The sequence below is a fragment of the Stegodyphus dumicola genome, chromosome 2 (assembly GCF_044657685.1).
Source record: "Stegodyphus dumicola isolate Sdum_Otavi_A_Nest chromosome 2, ASM4465768v1".
NCBI classification, from domain to species: domain Eukaryota; kingdom Metazoa; phylum Arthropoda; class Arachnida; order Araneae; family Eresidae; genus Stegodyphus; species Stegodyphus dumicola.
Window position 1 is genome coordinate 149388320 of NC_140769.1, and position 20381 is coordinate 149408700.

Below are 20381 nucleotides of genomic sequence, written 5' to 3' on the forward strand. Positions count from 1 at the left end.
GAGATTGGAATTTCACATACTTTTAATAGCTTCCAAATATCTAAACCTGATCCTTCTAATAGAAATATCAAATGTGAAAAATTTTTGCTCCTGCATTATACTGCACAAATTTAATAATCCATGTCCATTTTTGGATCTAAATAAACAAAATGTTGATTTTGATGATTTTTGTGTGTGTGATTCAATGTGATACTTGATAATTATTTCTGATATAAATATGCAAATAAACTTTTGAACTAAATTTTGTCATATTCATTATATATTTTGATTAAAGAAGTTATTTTAACACTGGAGTTTTTTAACGCTTTCTGCTCTTTTTTTCTGCTATTCAACTCTTGTTTTTCTAGTAATTGCTGATCATGAATTTGCAAATTTTTCATTTCAAATAGTCATCATTTTTTTAATGCTAATTTTGAGTTAACATAAAGAATTTATTTATTCACTGCTTTTCAGTAACTTAGTTTCAAGCAAAAGGCACCCTCTTAACTGGTTATTTCCATTTTGCACAAAACATGTAAACTTCTTTACATCACCAAGGAATAAGCTTAGATTTTTTTTAAATAGCTCTTATAAGGATTTATCTGGCCTCTCTCTTTTTTTTTTTTTTTTTTAAGATACATAAGGCATGTTTAAATGAAAAGGTACAAAATGACACTGTGAGTATGATTGAAGTTTTTATTCACAAATAATAACAGATGCCTGAGCACAACTATCTCACTGTTTCACGAGCCACAGGATTCCCTGTTCCTAGAATTCCTTGGGTCGGAATTAAGAATTAGACAGGAACCAGTTTTACACTGTGTCCGAGCTTTGTAACAGTTTTACGCTATGCAAGTGGAGACAGGAGCGGGTTTTCCTTTGTGCCAGTTTTTCATCATCCAAGTTGAATGCTTCTCTTTGAGGTGTTTTTTTAGTGGGTCAAACACATGTAAGTAGCAAGGTGGCATGTCTGGGATGTAAGTTAGATGCTCAAGCTGCTCCCACTTGGCCATTATACTGTGAGTGACCTTGGAGACTTATAGACATGCGTCATCATGCAGCATATTCACTCCATCTGTGAGTAGCTCAGGCCCTTTGCTCTTGATGGATTTGCATAGCTAAGGAGCATCTTACTGTACATATCGCTGTTAATGGTTTTTCCTTGCTTAAGGAATTTGATGAGTATCAGATCTCAGGCATCAAAAAAGACGTTGATCATCACCTTGCTTGCTGAGTGCACAGCTTTGAATTTTTTAGGGTGAGGTGAAGACGCATGCTTACCTTGCATGCTTCCTGCTCTGTCTCTGGCTGAAAGTTATGCCTCCAGTGGACAACATTGGCGGCAATCTGCTCCAGAAAAGCTAGGTCTTTAGGGTACTGGAACGGGTGTTGCAGCGTTAGCCCCATATGCAGTACCTTTTGCTCTTCGCGGAACTTCTTCGGAACTCACTGTGCTCACACCTTCCGGTATTCCAACTTGTCATGCATAATTGTTCACACTGCTCATGCAAGCTTCCCTATCACTGCCAACATTCACATTGTGACACGCTGGTCACTTCTCAGCAGGTTGTTAACCTTTTGATGAGTTTGGTCATGATTACTGTGTTTGCCTGGCCTGATCTTGGATCATCCTCAAACACTTCTGGCCTTCACGAAAATAGGCACTCTGCTTTCTCACTGACTTGTCGAACACAAAGCCTCCCTCATATGCGGCCACCATCTATTAATAAATATCGGCCAGTTTAAACCCCTTCAAAATCTGATGACACCTCACTGCTCCTTAGTTGTTGAATTTTGCACTGATGGCACCTCACTGCTCCTCAGTTGTTGAATTTTGCAGTGTCCTCACACACACTGCCACATCAATTCATCAATTAGACAGAACACACAACTGTCTGCTCCTCTCCTGCAGCAAGTGCCCACACATGCACACAACCACCCCCAACGCTATACTGCTGTCCCTAGATGTCTCACTAAATTATCCTAAAGCGGCATATTCAAATTTCAATCAGTTTGGTTGTTTCAACGTTTCGTATCTTTTCATTTGAACATCCCTCATAATAATTTTTTTTTTTAAATTCTAGCATTTCTTATAAGCTGCTAGTGATGTTATGAATCCAACAGCACATAATGGTGGCCTAGCATAAGAATTCAATTTAAGGAAAATCCTGCTGCTGAGCTTCGTTCTACTGTGTATTTATTTATCTTATCTTTTTTGAGTAAATACTCAAAAATATACTTAGAAAGCAATTTTGCTGTTGGATGGTAGACACTTATTATTAGTGTACCAGTTGGCTGGGACTGTCTTTTGTGCTTCCAGCTTGATGACTTTGACCAGTTTTCTACTTCTGCATGGCACATTGTCTTTTCAGCATTGAGGGTGAGGGATCATTTTCAAAGACCTTTAACTTTGGGTTACCCATACTTTTTTTTTGTTGATGTGTAGGAATGTAAAAAAAAAAAAAAAAAAAAAAAAAAGTATGTACCAACCATGTACACTAATCATCAGTTACGATTTTAGAAATAATGCAATGGTCACTATCTTTAAATAATTTTACTGATTATGACACGCTTCTCTTTTTGGTGCTCAGTTTAATTATTGGGAACCCAACAGCAAGCTTGTATCATTTCATAGGTACAGCGATTATCATCAACATCTTCTGTATGACATACACATTATCCGAGATTACGGCTAACTACGGCCTTCCTGTGTCTTCTTCATCCTGAAGAGAGTTGTGATTTCTGTGAAATTTTGTATACCATATGAATACAGTAGCACGAAATGGACCTTCATTTTGAAATGCTAATTGTAGATGTTGAACGCATTCTTCTCAATTTTAAAACCATAGAAAATCATAGTGCGATAATGTTGTCATATCAGCTCTTTTTCCTTCAGCCCAAAATTTATTCTTCGCTAAGCAACTTGGAATGGCCAATAAAAAAAAATCTGCTAGGCTAAAATAATTCATATTTTCAAATGTGACCATTAATTTTTGTTCTGCCATTTATTGTGTGCACGTATCCCAAAAATTTCAGAGTGACCTCTGTTTGTGTATATATATATAGAGAGAGAGATTACCATCTTCACTTCTGACTTTACAGCAGGAAGCTTTCATTTTGATACCAAATTAATAATTTTCTCAATTTTAGTTTACCAGAAAAATAGCTGAAAAAAGTCATTTTGATTAGCCTCTGAGTGGCATGGCCTTTTGAAGCTGATGAGGAAAATATGTGTTTAAACAGTATTTATTTAATAGATTTGTATGATTGTATTTTTATTTTTCGCCAACCTATATAAGGTAAAAGAGGTAAATATTCAGTCTGAAAATTCAGTAGTGAGTTTTCTGTGAATAAGCATGAATTAGGGTCTGCACAGCATGCGTTTACTATTTTTACAATGATGTGCATCTGTGTGACGATTTTTTCATTTGTGATAACTTGTATCAAATTTCAAAATTTTGTGTTTTTCATATTTAAACTTTCTGCATTCATAAAAGGGTTGATTAGATTTTGGGTAAAATTGGAAAACCGGAAGTGGTACTTTACTTGAAGCCCATAACATTTTTTATTGGACAACCAGAAGTGTTACTTTATTCCTTTAAAGTTTTTAATGAAAAACTATATTAAAATTACAAAACATACAATCAAAACGTTTCAGTTTTAATAAAGACTTATAAAAGTAGGAGCAACATATTAGATTTTGGCTAAAATTAATAAACTGGAAATGATACTTTACTTGAAACTCCAAACAGATTTTCATGAAATAATATATTATATAATTCAAAACTTTTCATATTTGGATTTTAACTTACATGTGCATGTACAATCATGACTAAGAACAATATATTAGATTTTGAATATATATGGTAAAACAGAACTAATACTTTACTGGGAACTGTTAAGAGATTTTTGTGGAAAAATATAGGATCACTATAATATGAATATAATCTAAAATAATGCAGCACATATTAAGGCAATTTCTTACAATATTTAAACATGATATTTATTTTTATCAAGCTATGGAAAAGAAAGATTTGTATAACAGCATTTCAGTTTACACATTTTAAAACTCTTGTTATGCAGGTATATTACAAATATATATATATATATATATATATTATTTTCTTGCACTGTTGACGATGATAAGGCACAAAAGCAGATAGCAAATTTAAAAACACTTTTTGCTTTACTTGTTGCTTCCTGATCCTGGAATGCATGGTAGTCAGTATTCAGCTTAATTAAAAAAAATTATGAGCATTATTTACTGATGCCCAAATATTTTTGGAATATATATGGAAATGAAAATGAATTTAGATTTGTTGATACTATAGAAATAACATAAAAGAAAATTGAATTCTGGTATTCATTTCAAGCTATTTATTTTAAATTTATTTAAACTATTTTTTATTTCATAAACACTTAATTATCTTTAATTAAAAACTAATTAATTTACATGTAATTCAACTGCATACTAAAATACAATTTTTAGTAAAAAGAAATAAGGGGATAAGCATTTGATTATGTTGCTATAATTTCAGAAAAATTAGGTTTTATACATGACCAATTACACTTAATAAATTATAATCCAGAATTTTGTATTACAGACCTTTCTAGTATTTATTGGATAACAAACAATCAACCAGAAGTGATATTTTACTTTTAAAGCTCATTGCTGTTTAAAAAGGTCATATACTGGACATGTCAGATTTTTTATACTTTGTTTTCACAATGTTCTGTTCAGTAGAAATAGAGTTATATATTCAAAGTAAGAAAATGAAATATATTAATTAAGGTAATATACTGAGTGACACCAGATCTCGTAATCAACTAAATGTAAACATACCACTGAAAGGATTAATAAGCTTTAGCTTCATTTAAGGCCAAAATTTTTGACACATTTAGCGTAGCATAATTTTCATAAAGTGTCTTAAGTATTTTTGTATAAACAGTGAAACCATTGTGAACATATCCACTCTCCCCCTGAAGAATCTGAACAAGAACTGAATATCTAAATTAAGTATATAATTATTTTAATTTTAGGGCCTAAATGTAAATTGGTACAGAAAGATGTTAAATTATGCAAAAAGCCAATATGCAGCAATTTCACACCTATATTTTGGTTTATACATAACTAAATTACTGCCAAAGGGCATTAGTTTCTAATATGCATATTGTTTGTCATTTCTAAGAACCCTTAAAACTATTAATTTTCTATGAAATCCTTTTCATCTTCAGAACAGTGAATGTTAAAAATAAACAAAACAGTATTTCGTGCATTTAATGCAGAAAATAAGAAATAAATCAGCATTTCATTATAAATTTATTCTTATGAGTAGTTCTGCTTTACATTATTTTAGGTAGCAGTAACAAATAACATAATAAATACCATTTGATTAATTATTTTAGATATTAAGTTTTGCAGTTCACAGAACATTTAAAAAATTCTTAAAATGTAAGTTTTGTTTTGCAAAACTCCAAGGATTATCGAAGATATTTTGAAAAATACAGCTTTAGAAAATGGTTCAAATTTCATGATTTACATGCCCAGATGAAAATGTAGCTCGTCATTAAATTCATTACTTGTACTATTAAAAATTAATATGTTTTAAGGGTGACTGTACATACATTAGTTTTATATTTATTACCTAAATATCAGTTATCACATGATTCAGCAGTTCAAGCACCCCCTGAAATGTGTAAAATCTGCCAAATTCTATTGCAGTGAATCATTATACGATAAGGCTGTATCAGCTTTTCTTAAAGAAGATCTAAAATATCTAGAATTTTATCCAGCCATGCCTTGATGTTTTGGGGGAGGGAATATCAAATATGTTACTTTTCTAAAGATCAGATCAACGATATCACAAAGGCAAGGAAAGGTACTTCAGTATATTATAGTAATGGAAGAGTGCCATAAACTTATTTTATTTATTTATTTATTTTTGAAGGGCTAAAATTTATATTTAAACGCACAGAAGTTGTTTTTGTTTAAATTGTTTTGAATGTCAATTTAGAAATAGTTCTTATAAGTGGCAAATATCGTTTTTGTATTCATTGGCCTTTAGAATATTTTACTGTACTAAGTGTATCAAAAAAATGCATGTATTTATTTATTTATTATTATTTTTTTTAAAGGTTTGGAGATCCTCTGTGCACTGTGGCAGCTCACAGCAGCACTTTCCCTGAACCTTTTGACACTCCATATCCTAAAAGATTGGCTTATGTACATAGGAAGTTCTGTGGTAGTAGATATAGTGATCATTTGACAATGTTGAATGCCTTTATTCAGTGGGAAGATGCTCATATGCAAGGGGAATATATAGAAAAATCATTTTGTGAACGCTTTTCCTTGGCTCTACCTACTCTGCGGATAACACATGATGCAAGGGTAAAGAATTGTTTTTATACTTTGTGTCTATGTTGTATATTTATATGAATGACAGAGCAACTGCTGATAATCCTTCATTTAAAACAAATATATAATATTATTTTTAAATTGTGTAATAGTTATAATAAAAGTGTGTGCAAAAAAAGTGTGGCCTGGCAGCAGCCCTGTCAATAAGGCAGCTGAATGCTAGTAGTCAAACGGGGGTTCAAAGCGAGGGAACAAACTGGCTGACTACATGGCTGTTTTAATGGTTTCTTCCCTGTGTAACGTGAGTTAATAATCCTTTAGAAAATCTTCTATGAAGACATCTCTTCCATTCAATAGTGTACTTTGCCTCAAGCAAATCCAAAACTTAAGTGTTTTTTTTTTTTTTTTTTTTTTTTTTTTTTTTTTTTTTTTTTTTTAAGTTTGCCAGTATTATTTACATTAAATTAGTAAATTAGGAGTGTAGGTTTTATGTATGTATATTTATATGAATGACAGAGCAGCTGCTCATAATCCTTCATTTAAAACAAATATTTAATATTATTTTTAAGTTGTGTAACAGTTATAATAAAATTGTGTGCAAAATGTAAAAAGGACCTCGCAGCAGCCCTGTCGATAAGACCGTTGAATGCTAGTTGTCCAACGTGAGTTTAAAGCGAGGGAACAAACTGGCAGACTACATGGCTGTTTTAATGGTTTCTACCCTGTGTAACATAAGTATGAGTTAATAATCCAGGCATGAAAGTTTCTTGCGTTTTCGCGGAATTCTGCTTTTTTGTACGTCACCCAGGCTGTTTCTGAGATCGATGTAGAACCGTTGAGAAATCGCGACCGGCAAATGTGTGTGTGGGGGGGGGAAGGGGGTAAACAGAGGAAATGCTCTCTCCCCCTTTTCTTTGTAAAAAAACTTTGCATCATGCCAGAGATTGCGAAATACGTTGTTTTACATCAAGACCACGTAGATGGGGCTTATGTGAAAAGGCAGAACTAAATGAGTATGAATATCGATTCAAAGAAGAGCAAGCAACCGTCAAACGAGAGTTGACTTCAATAATTTCAGTGATCGGTGCTGGCGCCATCTGTCAGGCATACGGATAACCATTTGCATTCTCCAGTACACAAAGCTATGTAAAAATTTAAGAAATGCTCATAAACTGTACAAAGAAGAGCTAGAGATAAGAAAGGAGGAGTGAGAATCTAAAAAAGAAGCAATTAAACATTGCAGAAAATAAAGAAGAAAATAAAAATGTATCAGTGGATTTTATAAAAGCTGCTGCAAAGAAATTGAGACTAGCTCACAAACGGAAATTAGAAAAGTTGGCTGCAAATGTAGCAAAAAAGAAAAAGCTTTTTCCTTAAACATTTTTAATCAGGATCGAGTGAGACAGACAAAATAGTTATTTTTTAAATTCCTCCTTTAACTATATGTTATTTTATAACTATATTATCTCTTATGACTACTTTTTCTGGTGTTATATAAGTACTGTTTATTGAACTAAAAGTGAAGATAATTGAAAGCTACAGTAACAGTTATATATATTATATATGTAAGATATAAAAAAATACGATCGCAAATTTTCTAGAAGCTACTCTGTTACATAACCTCTTCATATAAATGCTGCGTCATAAGTTCTCCTAGACAGATGCCTTCTCATCTTCGTCCTGCTAATACCTCCACTATGCTCCTCTTTTTTTTTTTTTTTTTTTTGTTAGAACGTTATGACGTATTAAAGTTTAAAGTCAGTCGTATCTAATAGTTCACTTACTGAATAAGTTATTTGAGTAACTTCATGTGGAAAAAATCATCTGCTCTAAATTAAAATAAAGATATGCTGTTAAAAGTGAAAGTCCTGAGTCGTCATTTTTCTCCGTGCTTCAATCATCCCAGCTCCGTCAACCATCTGCCAAAATGTGTAATGGAATAGCCTCACCATTCACCCACAATGTGTTGGAATAACTGAAAACATTACATATATATATTATCTCTAAAACTTGTCATTGCTTGGAAATGGGCAGTAATATATAACATAAATATGTATATTAGTGTCTTGTAATGTTGTGTACAGTATTCATGTATCAACTGTTAAATTAAGTTACATAAAGAGCATCTTAAAGAAGGTTAATTCATTACAATCTCTTGGTGATTAATTTTTTTTTTTTTTTAACAAGTAGAAGATAAAATTAATAGCAAAATAGTAAGTACAAGTATTATTTTAGTTTAATTTTATGTATATGTTTAATACTTTTTATTTTAAAAGGTTAATATCTTATTAAAATGGGTTTTTTTGAGGTTGCACGTGCGCATTTATTTTTTGTGTAATTTTGTGTCTGCGCGTTGTTCAGCTTTTTTTGCCAACTTGCACTTTAATGCCTGATAATCCCATAGAAAATCTTCTATGAAGACATCTCTTCCTTTCGATAGTCGAGTGTACTTTGCCTCAATAAATGCAAATTCAAACCTAACGTTTTTTTTTTTTTTTTTTTTTTTTTTTTTTGTTAAAAAAAAAGCTTGCCAATATTATTTTATATTAAATTAGGTGTGTAGGATTTGTGCTTCTTCTCTTAAATTATTTTTACATCCTGTTTTTATTTATCTGATAAATTGTTTCAGCTAAGTTATTCCCCTCCTGATAGTTTAATTTTTTATCTGTACTAAGGATCTGAATAGATTATTTTTTCTCGCGTGAATAAAGAAAATGAGACAGTTTAATTAAAAACTTAAAAGAGATTTTTAGCTTAATTTTATTTATTTCAGTTTAATTTAGCTGGATTCATTAATTATATTTTTTCTCCTTTTTTATAATAATTATTTCTGATGGATGGCTGCACAGCTGCAAATACACTTACCAGCCTGATCTATACCAAATTAACTCTAACTTCCTCTTAGTTCTGAAATTTCTGCCAAATTTTATGCAGTTGAATTAATATAATGTTATTAACTTTCTTTGCATTTGATGTGGGGGATTCTTGTAAAATCCTTTCTAAGAATTTAGTAATTTTGTATGTTGTTAGCCTTTATTTAATATGTGTAAATATTTGATTTATTTTGTTATAAAAATTACAGAATCAACTGAAAGATCTATTGATTGCTGCTGGATTTCCTGAGCCATCCCTTGCGGCACATTCATATTATTTTGAAGGTCCTGATTCCAAATTAGATGTGGTATGCATTTTTTTTATATTTTAATCCCAACAGTGTAATTTTTACTCAATGATGTTGAAACAGGTGTTTTTCATTAAAATGATTTTTCCATGGAAATTAGTGATAAAGTTGCAAATCGGCAAATTTTTGTTTAAAATTTCAGTAATTTGTAAAGTTAGAAGAAAATCCACACAATTAAGCACTTACAAATGATATGTCTAGCAATAAGGCACCTTTTAATGAGGTATAAAATAACTTTAGTTTTAATTTTTCAAGCATATGAAATTTTCTGGTAATTTCTATAATAATAATTTCTGGAAACTGGTAGTTTTCATTGTTTGTTAAGATTCTAAATAAGGAATATTGTGCACAAATTTAGTTTGTAGTAATATCTTACATTTGTGATTTGTTGTGCATTTTAATAAGTTTAATATTTCTTTTTTTCCCTCTTTTAAGATTGTAGCTCTTTTATCAATGGGCCATTACCCAAATGTTTGTTATCATAAGGAAAAACGTAAAGTGATCACTACTGAAGGAAGAGCTGCTCTGATTCACAAGTCTTCTGTTAACTGTACCAATTTGCCTCCGAAGTTTCCATCCCCTTTTTTTGTTTTTGGAGAAAAGGTAATTAATCAGTCATAAAATAGTGTGATATTAATTGATTTTAACCCTAGCCAAATGCAAGTGCTGTAGCATTAATAAATTGCACATGCAGCAAATTTATGTTTTGAAAAGTTAACTTTCTATGGAATGAATGTGTTAGGTTTAATTCAGATTAAGAAAATATCATATTTATGTGGGTATTTTACCCCTTTTCAATCTCCATTGCAAAGTCAGACAGTTTCTGTGACTTTTTTTTAACAATTTGTTTAACTTTTTATAAATTAAAGGCACTTTATCTTTTTCATTATCACTGCTTTCAGTGTGTGCTTCTGTTATAAGATCGAGTTCTTCATTTGTCATTTCTAGATTAGTTCTTTGATTTCCTCTTTTTCCTATATCTGAAAATTCTTTGCTGCCTGTTCCTTTTCCAGTTGGTATGGTTTCTCTGGCTTTATTTTAAATCAGTGGAGTTTTTTTAAATTGTTGATAACTTCTGACTAGATGCTAGCAAGCAGTCAGTGTTAATGAATGAATTTTGAGCCATGTGTAAATGAAATTCTAGCAATGGTCAAATTAAAAGGAAGCTATTAAGATTATGCATAAATGTGAAATCCTGTTCCTTAGATTCATGTTTGGCTGTACCTAAGATAAAATAACTTTTCATAACCTGCAAAGTGGGGTTTGGAATATTACTTTGGACAGAAAATTATGAAAGCAATTGCATTTTATTTAAATAATTCAGATTTCCAAATGCTGGGATGTGCTGGATGTATCAATTGATTTTTGGTGTAATATGGAAAGAATTGCCTTTGTGTATATGTTATATAATTTTGTACTTTTTTTTTTTTTTTTTTTTTTTTTTGTGGGGGAGGAGGTATTTGGAAACTTTTTTCTTCTAGTGCTATCTTTTCTTTCTGCCTTGCACATTTAGGTGCTTAGCTGGCCATTAAAACATTAAAAATGCAACATTAAGAAAGCTATATTAATTAGAAACATATTTAATTTGTGCTTAAGTATGTAGTAATTACTAAGAATCCAGATATAAGGATTAGAAAGTAATCAGTATTTGAGTAACCAACTGCAATTGTAATAGAAAGCATTATAATTATAATTGTAAAGAATTTTTAATTTTATTCATCTCATTCACTTGTCTGAAATTCATTTGCGCACTGTCTGACTGAGATCTTTAAAAATAAAGTAAAACTGCCTTTATTTTGTTTGACATTAATTTGGAATTGACTTGTCATATACGATTTCTCATTTTGTGTTAAAATTGTGATTTTGTGTATTAAGGAATTTCTTTGCAATTACTGTGCGTATAATAATAAAAATGTGACAAAGTACAATGTAACTAAAAAATGAAATATATTGAAATAGAGTTGCATGCACCAGAACAATCTAGAATATAAGAAATATAATTTACATAGTAGGGCCAAAATATTATGCCAAAAACAGCAAAATGGAAAACAAAAAATATTGGGTTTGTGATACGGTAATATGGCATACATATGCAGAGTTACTAACTCTCCCGATTTAGGCGGGAGAATCCTGATTTCGGACCATTCTCCCGCCAACCCGACTTTCAATGGACTTCTCCCAACTTTTTTCTTATTTTTAAAATTTCTCGTGATTTTTAGGTATTTTGGCTTAATACTTCGTTCTTTGCACCAAAAAAGTGATTCTGGGTGTCACTTGGGTTTTTTCTAGATTACATCTGCAAGGAAACCACACTCGTTTCGTCAGTGAGAAAATATGCGAAATTATAATTATAATAGGAAAGAATTTTTAATTTTACTTATCTCTATGTTCAAAAACGTTGTGTTCTGGTTCTCCAATCAGCATCGAGTGCCAGTGTGTATCATCTGGCATATATTAGCCAATGAGCACAAACCAAGATCAAGGCTGTTATTTCATTTATCTTGTCGTTGCTCAGTGTCAGTGCACATTCTTTCAAAAAGTAGTTTCAGACGTTACAATTCTTTGCGTTAGTTATGTCTGCGAAAAAGGTAAAATACTCATGTACTTTTCAAAAATCATATGCAGATGACTTTCCTTCTGTTGTTTTCTCGAGGAAATGTAATACATTTGTGATGCATATGGTTTATCATTGTGATTTTTTGATTTCGCATGGTGGAAGGGCCGATGTTCTCAAACGCGTTCATATGCAAAAACACAAGGACAACCTGAATTCGCAGACACACAGTTGCAGTTTTGCAGTTTACGATTGGAAAACTTGGATTTGGATAAAGTTAATAAAACTAGCTAGGATTGGCACCCAGTAGAATTTAATTGGAAAACTGAAAGGTGAATTTTAAAGTATAGTGAACTGTCTAGAATAGTGTTGACCATTCTGACAATTCTCCATGGTAATGCAGAATGCGAAAGGATCTTCAGTGTTTATGCGAAAACAAGGACTAAATTTTGATCTAACATTAATAATGATGCATTAGAAAACCTTTTATTAGCAAAAGCAGGCGCACGTGGTAATTGCTATGAACAGAATTATGAAGTGTCTTTCTTAATGAAAGCAAAATCTGCCACTGTTAATAGTATTTGCAGGAAAACTGATTAAAGTATTATTATTATTTTTTAAAGATGCAAAAAGTAAAAATATTTTTTACAAAAAAGTATTTTTGAACTGTTTGCATTTAAGAATTAGAAACTGAACATTCAGATATTTGTTTAAAGTTAATTCGTTATTAAATATTGTATTTTTATCATTTGAAAAGTCTTTTCGTCGTTTAGAAAAATCTCCTGATTTTTGAGAGTCTTAGATTAGCAAGTCTGCATATGCATTAATTAATACATAAAATGTCCATATTGTATAATAGTTTTTGTAGTATGTATGGATATGTACAAATATATTAACCAGAAAATTACATTTGGATAAACATCTAATTTGTCTTTATAATACAATTAATATTGTATAGTCTTATTCTTCATTTTTTTCAGGCTGTAAAAGTAGACAATGATTCTGATTAGAGTTGTTTTTGTAATGGGTTTCCATAAATTAGGCTATGCTATAGCACTTTCATGAGAAATGTTTAGAATCTGCTTCCCCCCCCTCTCATAAAGACTTGGAATATGTTATATGAAAAATTTCTAGGCCCTGTAACTAGTTACATCACAAAGTGATTCATCCATTTTCTTTAGCTGAGAGCTTGGGGCAGTGTTTCAAATGTAATTCTTCTAGTTTCTGCAATCTTCCATTCATACTGCCCCTGACTAATGTGATATCTTTTTTGTTGATTTGCAGGATCGTTTCCTGCCCATAATAATATGAACTGGGAAACCTTCAAATAACTCAGAATATTTTTTGGCTATTTGATAACTGGTTGATCTTGTTTTATATTATTTTAAAGCATAAAAATATTGTTTTCACAGTATGTATGAATACTTTTACAAAATAATGATAGCTCATACCTTTCAATAAATCTTAAAAAGTAAAAGGCTAGAGATAATTTTATCAATTAAATACAGTATAAATAAAATGTAATAAAAACATACCCCCTTTTTGTATGTATATGTGTATTTCTATAACAAAATGATGGAAATTTTATTTTCAGAGATTCTAACATATTAAAACTTTATGCTGTGTAAGTTATTCACTTTTGTTGCATTCAAATATGTAACATTTTCATAAGAATTGGAAATTTCTTGCTGTTAGTTACAAATTATCAATATTTCATTCTGTCTTCAAAGTGACTTAAAATTTTGTGATAAAAAAAACAAAAGCAAAAATTCCACATCCAAGTTGGTGGCAATTTCCAAATTTTTATTATTGCAATAACAGTGCATGAAATAAGCATATTGAGTTTTAAATATAAATTTAAAAACAAATCCTTCAATTATTTTGTCTAATTTTATGTTAGTCTAGTTTTTTATGTAAATGAATAATCTAAAAATTATATATAAAAATAAAGAAAAGGCTGAAAAGAGAGTAAGTAATGTACATGATAGTTCAGTACATTACTTACTCTCTTTTCAGCCTTTTCTTTATTTTTATAGATAATGAATTCAGATGTGAGTTAAATTACGTTTACTATTTTATGCTTTTAGATTCGAACCAGGGCTGTGTCATGCAAGCAGATGACAATGATTACACCCATTCATCTTTTATTGTTTGGGTGCAAGAAAGTTGAATATGTAAACGACTGTGTTCAAGTGGATCGATGGTACTTTTTATTATGTTATACATGCTTGTGAAATTAAACTTTATTGAACCTTCTACTTTGGTTTTCAATATTTTATTTATTTATTTTTTTGCTGGTATGTGGCACCATATTTTGTTACTCTATTTTGGCTTTGCATATTAGGTAATTTCTCTCAAATTGTAACTGGAATTTAATTTTCGGAAATTTTAAATTTCTTTTTAACTTGTCACTTTTAAATATTTTTCATTTCCACAATTAGGAAGCATAGGCAATAGCTTTACAAGCATACGAAGCATAAGCAATAGCTTTTTGAAGCATAGGCAGTAGCTTCATTTTGCTTTTTCTGTAATTTTAGTTTTACTAATTTGTAATAACTTGCACATTCTACTACTTTTGTATTTTAAACTGGTAATTTTTTTAAATTTAAAATTAAATTTTCTTCTTGTTTTTAAATTTTAACTTATTGTTTTTCTTTCATGTACTCTTTTTTTTTTTTTTCGTATATCATCAATATTTTCATATGAATCACATTAAAATAGGTTATATCTTATTGGTAACATTTTAAAATACTTTAAATGTCCATTTAAAATGTAGGGAATTTCTTTTACAGTTCATCCAGATATTATTCAGAAGTGTGTCTTTATTTCTTTTAGCTGGTCCTTCACAGAGACCAAGAATTTACCAACTACTATTTATTAATTATTATTTTATATTTAATAAATACACTCATGTCCAAAATTATGTTTACATGCATAAATTCACGGATTTCTCAGAGACTATGACTTATAATTTAATGAATTTTCGTGGAATCATACATAACATGATGACACATAAATGCAAAAGAAAAAATTGAAGATCACCTCATATGATATAAAATTGTAGCATGAAACAATAAAAATAATAATAAAATGTGACAAAGAGAGTTAAGAAAAAAAGGAATGATTCAGAAAAAGAATTAAGTCTTACGAATTTAATATGGAATATGATCTCCCCTGACTTGTACACACATATCATAATGTGTTTTAAGGCTGGAAATAACGTTGTTAACCACAGTTTGGGGAATTAATCTCCACTCTTCAGGCAATGCCGTCTTCAAACATTTACATCTCTAGGAGGAGGATGTGTACGTGCAATTGCTTTTCCAAGGTAGTCCCATAAGTTCTCTATCGGATTAATGTCAGGAGAGTTTGGTGGCCAAGGTATTCGCTTAATGTCTTCACTTTCAAGGAATTCATCAACAAGGTTTGCTCGATGTGGACGGGCATTATCCTCCATAAATAAAAAGTCAGGTCCATATGCACCCCTGAAAAGTCTTACATAAGGATCTAAGACCTCATCTCGATATATCTGGCCTGTCACAGATCCGCTGCTGAACACGTGTAGGGGCGTACGTCCATCAATCATTATTCCACCCCATACCATCACACCTCCACTACCGAAACGGTCACGTTCCACAATGTTCGAGGGATCATTTCGTGTTCCTGACTCTCTCCAGATGTAAACACGTTTAGAATCACCAATTAAACTAAACCGCGACTCATCAGTAAAGAGAACATGGGACCATTGATGTTCAGTCCAGTTTTGATGTTTTTTACACCAATTAAAGCGATCCCTCTCTTCCGGTGAAGACAGTAAAACACATACCCTTGGCTTTCTGGCATAAAGGCCTTTTTCATTAAGCCTTCTATGTATTGTTTGCCGTGATGCAACAGTTCCAGTGGCGGCTGCAAGCTCTGAACTTAACCGGCGAGCAGTAGCCTTTCTGTTACGACGGGCAGTTAATGCCAGATACCGATCTTCAGAAGCAGTTGTCATTCGTTTCCAACCTTGTCCAGCCCTCCTTACAACACTTCCATCATTTTGAAACTGTTTCCATATCTTAGAGACTGTCTGTCTTGAAATATTCAGACATGTGGCTGTTTCCATGATTGACTGCTCTGCTTCTAAACGGCCGATAATTCGCCACTTTACAGATTCTTCCAAATGATACTTCGAAGCCATAACAAACCGCTTTGAGTCCCTACACACTGAAATCAAATGCTATGTTGCAGAAATTCACTCAAATATTCAGTTTGCGTAAAGCGCTTGATTCACCCTTGGATGACGTAACGCCTAGATTTGCATATCACAAACCGTTTGATTACTTTTGATTGGATAATGCTAATTAGGCTTGGTTTTCACACATTCCCTGCAAATACGGATCACATTGATTCGATAATTCATTGAATATCATCATTTTTGGGCATGTAAAGATAATTTTGGACATGAGTGTATTATTTTATTTGTGAATTAACTTTAATTTTGTTTTGTGTTTCAAGTTTAGTGTTTGTTTTTAATTAGTGCCTTCCTGTTGGATAGTTTGCCACTGTCAGTTGATATTAATTCCACATATTTTATAACTTTGTTCGTTGATTAATTTCACAACATTTTGTGGAATATTAATAGTATTTATTAATTATACATTCTTCAGTTTTTGATATATCCCTTACCAGATGTCCCAGCCAGTTTGTCATTTTGTATCACTTAATTGGTAAAGTTTTAAAAATGCAGAATATATAACAATCAAATAGTATAGCCGTGGGTAAAACAGTTATTTGGCAATTAAAATATCCTCACTTTTGCATGCATGTTGCAAACTAAATATTTTGTATCTAAATTTAATTACTTTTAATGTTTCTTAGATGTTTCTCGTAAAACTTGCCTATAAAAATCAGATGTTTTATCTTTTCATCCACATATTTCTTCGCAGAATTTGTGATAGTATATAGCCTGAAATCTAGATAATTTTACTTCATTTTTTTAGATATTTTTCAACTAGAGTAACGCCTAGATTTGCATATCACAAACCGTTTGATTACTTTTGATTGGATAATGCTAATTAGGCTTGGTTTTCACACATTCCCTGCAAATACGGATCACATTGATTCGATAATTCATTGAATATCATCATTTTTGGGCATGTAAAGATAATTTTGGACATGAGTGTATTATTTTATTTGTGAATTAACTTTAATTTTGTTTTGTGTTTCAAGTTTAGTGTTTGTTTTTAATTAGTGCCTTCCTGTTGGATAGTTTGCCACTGTCAGTTGATATTAATTCCACATATTTTATAACTTTGTTCGTTGATTAATTTCACAACATTTTGTGGAATATTAATAGTATTTATTAATTATACATTCTTCAGTTTTTGATATATCCCTTACCAGATGTCCCAGCCAGTTTGTCATTTTGTATCACTTAATTGGTAAAGTTTTAAAAATGCAGAATATATAACAATCAAATAGTATAGCCGTGGGTAAAACAGTTATTTGGCAATTAAAATATCCTCACTTTTGCATGCATGTTGCAAACTAAATATTTTGTATCTAAATTTAATTACTTTTAATGTTTCTTAGATGTTTCTCGTAAAACTTGCCTATAAAAATCAGATGTTTTATCTTTTCATCCACATATTTCTTCGCAGAATTTGTGATAGTATATAGCCTGAAATCTAGATAATTTTACTTCATTTTTTTAGATATTTTTCAACTAGAGTTGGTAACACTGAAACTTATGCTGACCATGTTATGGTTTTTCATGTTCTATCTTAGTTTAGTTCAAATTGCGAGTCAGCATTAACAATTATTTTGTATTTTATGTTAAATTAATTTAATCTCCAAAATGCAAAAAAGCTGCTGTGTTTATTGATGAATTACAAAGAGATTATTTGTTTTTTCTTTGGGGGGAAAGGTTGTAATTATAGTCAAATGTGAATCATGCGTTTTGGAATTTTAAGTAGCTCATGGTGGCCATTCTGACATTCCAAATCAATTGAAATGTAAACAACGTAAGGCAAGCCTAGTAGCGGCAGCAGGATCTTTCTGATATGTGTTATATTTTAAAGGCACTGTTAATAAGTGACATATAATTCTTAATAGCAGTCAAAGAAACAATTTTTGCATTTCATGCTGTTATTTGCAGTCTCAGCCGTAAATCAGTCAATTTTCATCTAAATTGATTTAAAGTTCTTTAAAAGAAAGTATAGACTCGGCAGAACAAATAAACACATATAAATAGGAAAAAAATATATATATCAAAAAGAGCAGATAAAACATTATTGGATTAAAAAAAAATTTTGTAAGTAATTGCATGGTTTAATAACACTCAGATATTATTGCCTGAACAAGTTTTCATCTGTTGGATGAAGCTGTTGTCCGCCTTGAGTAATCTCACTCCTCTTGTTCCTTATAATCTGCTTTATAGACTGCAAAATTTCTTTATTGGTAGTTTAATTTTTTGGGGGGAGAGCCAATAATATTGTTTTTGTATGGTTTTTAGGAACATCCATCTACTATCAATCACAGTATTATAAAATAATAGTACTGTATCTATTATGTAATAGCACTGAATATATTATGTAAATAGTACTTTATAATAGTAATGTATATGCAAGTGTCACTGCAGGACTGGATAAGCAGTATGTTTTTGCAATTGAATTATGAATTTGTTCCATGTCTTTTTTATTAAAACTAATGCAAGATCTTTTTTATTATTAGGATTAATTTAAAAATGCCAGCTCGAGATGCTGCCATCATTGTGGCTCTGCAACCTGTTATAGAAGATTTAATTACTCAAGCAGCTGTTGATCCAGAGTCTTTAAGTGAACCACTTCCTATAAATTCCAAGATTGTGGATCTGATAAGAAGGTTGTGTGATATAAATGCTGGAAAATATAATGCAGATAATCCTGAAAGTGATGGAATGAATAGCTATAGTAGTGGAGGGTAAGTTTATTTTTGAAAATCTCTCATTATTTTTTTAAGAAAGCGTAAAGTACAAAGCTTAGCCACTCATTTCATTTATTCGGTAGTTTATTAATAATGGTAGCTTGGGTTGGAAATAATAATAAGACAGTTTTACATCTCCCATTCTACTTGGGCAGTTGATGTAATTCAACTTGCAGTTTCCATGTCTTGAAAACACAACTTACATATATATAAGATTTATACATAGTGTTCTTGCATGCAAATTTTGATAAAAAATGACATACCAAGTTTTTTTCAATATTTTGATTCTACTACTCAAATTATGCTTGAAAATCAAAAACTGTAAAAATTTGGCGAGAAACTCGTTCATTAATTCGAAAAGGCCTTTTTTTCACTTTTTGAGAAGAGTAATTCATTTGGCAAGATTCTAAGTTTGTATTAACCTTTTCACTTTTGTTTTGCACACACAGAACAAACAATGCATCATTTATTTGTTCTTGAAAATTTTTTAAATCACATTTGCATTTTTTTAAAGAATTTTATTCTAATTATTTGAATTGCATGGTTGAACTATATTTCTTCACATAACTACTTCAAAAGTTTTAATTTATTCATTTGTACTATGTACTTTAAGTGTCTTTATTCTTATATTTTTTTTTAATTTAATTTAATTTATATGACTTGCATTTCCTTCAAAAGAATATTTTGTAACCCATTGTGTGCCACGATACATTTAAAAACTATATATTAAAAGTGAAAATATTGTAAAGCATGTTTATTACGTCTTTCAGAAATTCAGAAAGGCCATGTAAATGAGAAAGATGTATAATAGACATTTTAATTTATAACGATATGCATATTATGATATGCATTTATAATGACTGCTTTACTAGTTTCACCATTGTTTCATTGCTTTACACATTTTTATCATCCTACCTTTAATTTATTAAAATATTATCACTAAAACAATAGCAAGGAGACAACAGATCCAGAGAAAATGCAGGCTTACTGGGAACACATACTTACTCTGAGGACAGAAAAAGTTGTTTTTGACCTGTGGAGAGATGCATTATCATGGAATACAGCATATTTGGAATAATGATATCTGGTCGAATAATGTAATATTAAGAATCCCATGGGAATACAATAGCAGCATAACTGAACATTCATTTGCATTACCGCTTCGTAGCTGACAAAGTAACATGTTGAACAATTACAAAGTAACCACTTAATACTGATTCTGTCATCTGTTTAACTCAGGAAGACAAGCTGGTTGTATTTCTGTAGTTCTGACGCTAATGTGAATTGCGAAGTAGTTTCTCCAAGAAAGACTTCCACAAAAGCATTCCTTTCCTTGGGCAGATTGCTCTTGTGTGCTTTGTCAT

General features: G+C 31.0%; 1 protein-coding gene across 2 annotated transcripts in view; it reads left to right on the forward strand.

Moving 5' to 3' along the window:
- The window catches only part of mle (dosage compensation regulator mle), a 144925-nt gene that overhangs the window by 120561 nt on the left and 3983 nt on the right, over positions 1 to 20381 (forward strand). For both annotated transcript variants that reach the window (XM_085811245.1, XM_085811246.1), the window contains 5 exons: positions 6115 to 6367; positions 9417 to 9515; positions 9951 to 10118; positions 14157 to 14272; positions 18787 to 19014. In XM_085811245.1, the coding sequence (XP_085667371.1) occupies positions 6115 to 6367; positions 9417 to 9515; positions 9951 to 10118; positions 14157 to 14272; positions 18787 to 19014 (864 nt within the window). The remainder of the gene's footprint in view (positions 1 to 6114; positions 6368 to 9416; positions 9516 to 9950; positions 10119 to 14156; positions 14273 to 18786; positions 19015 to 20381) is intronic.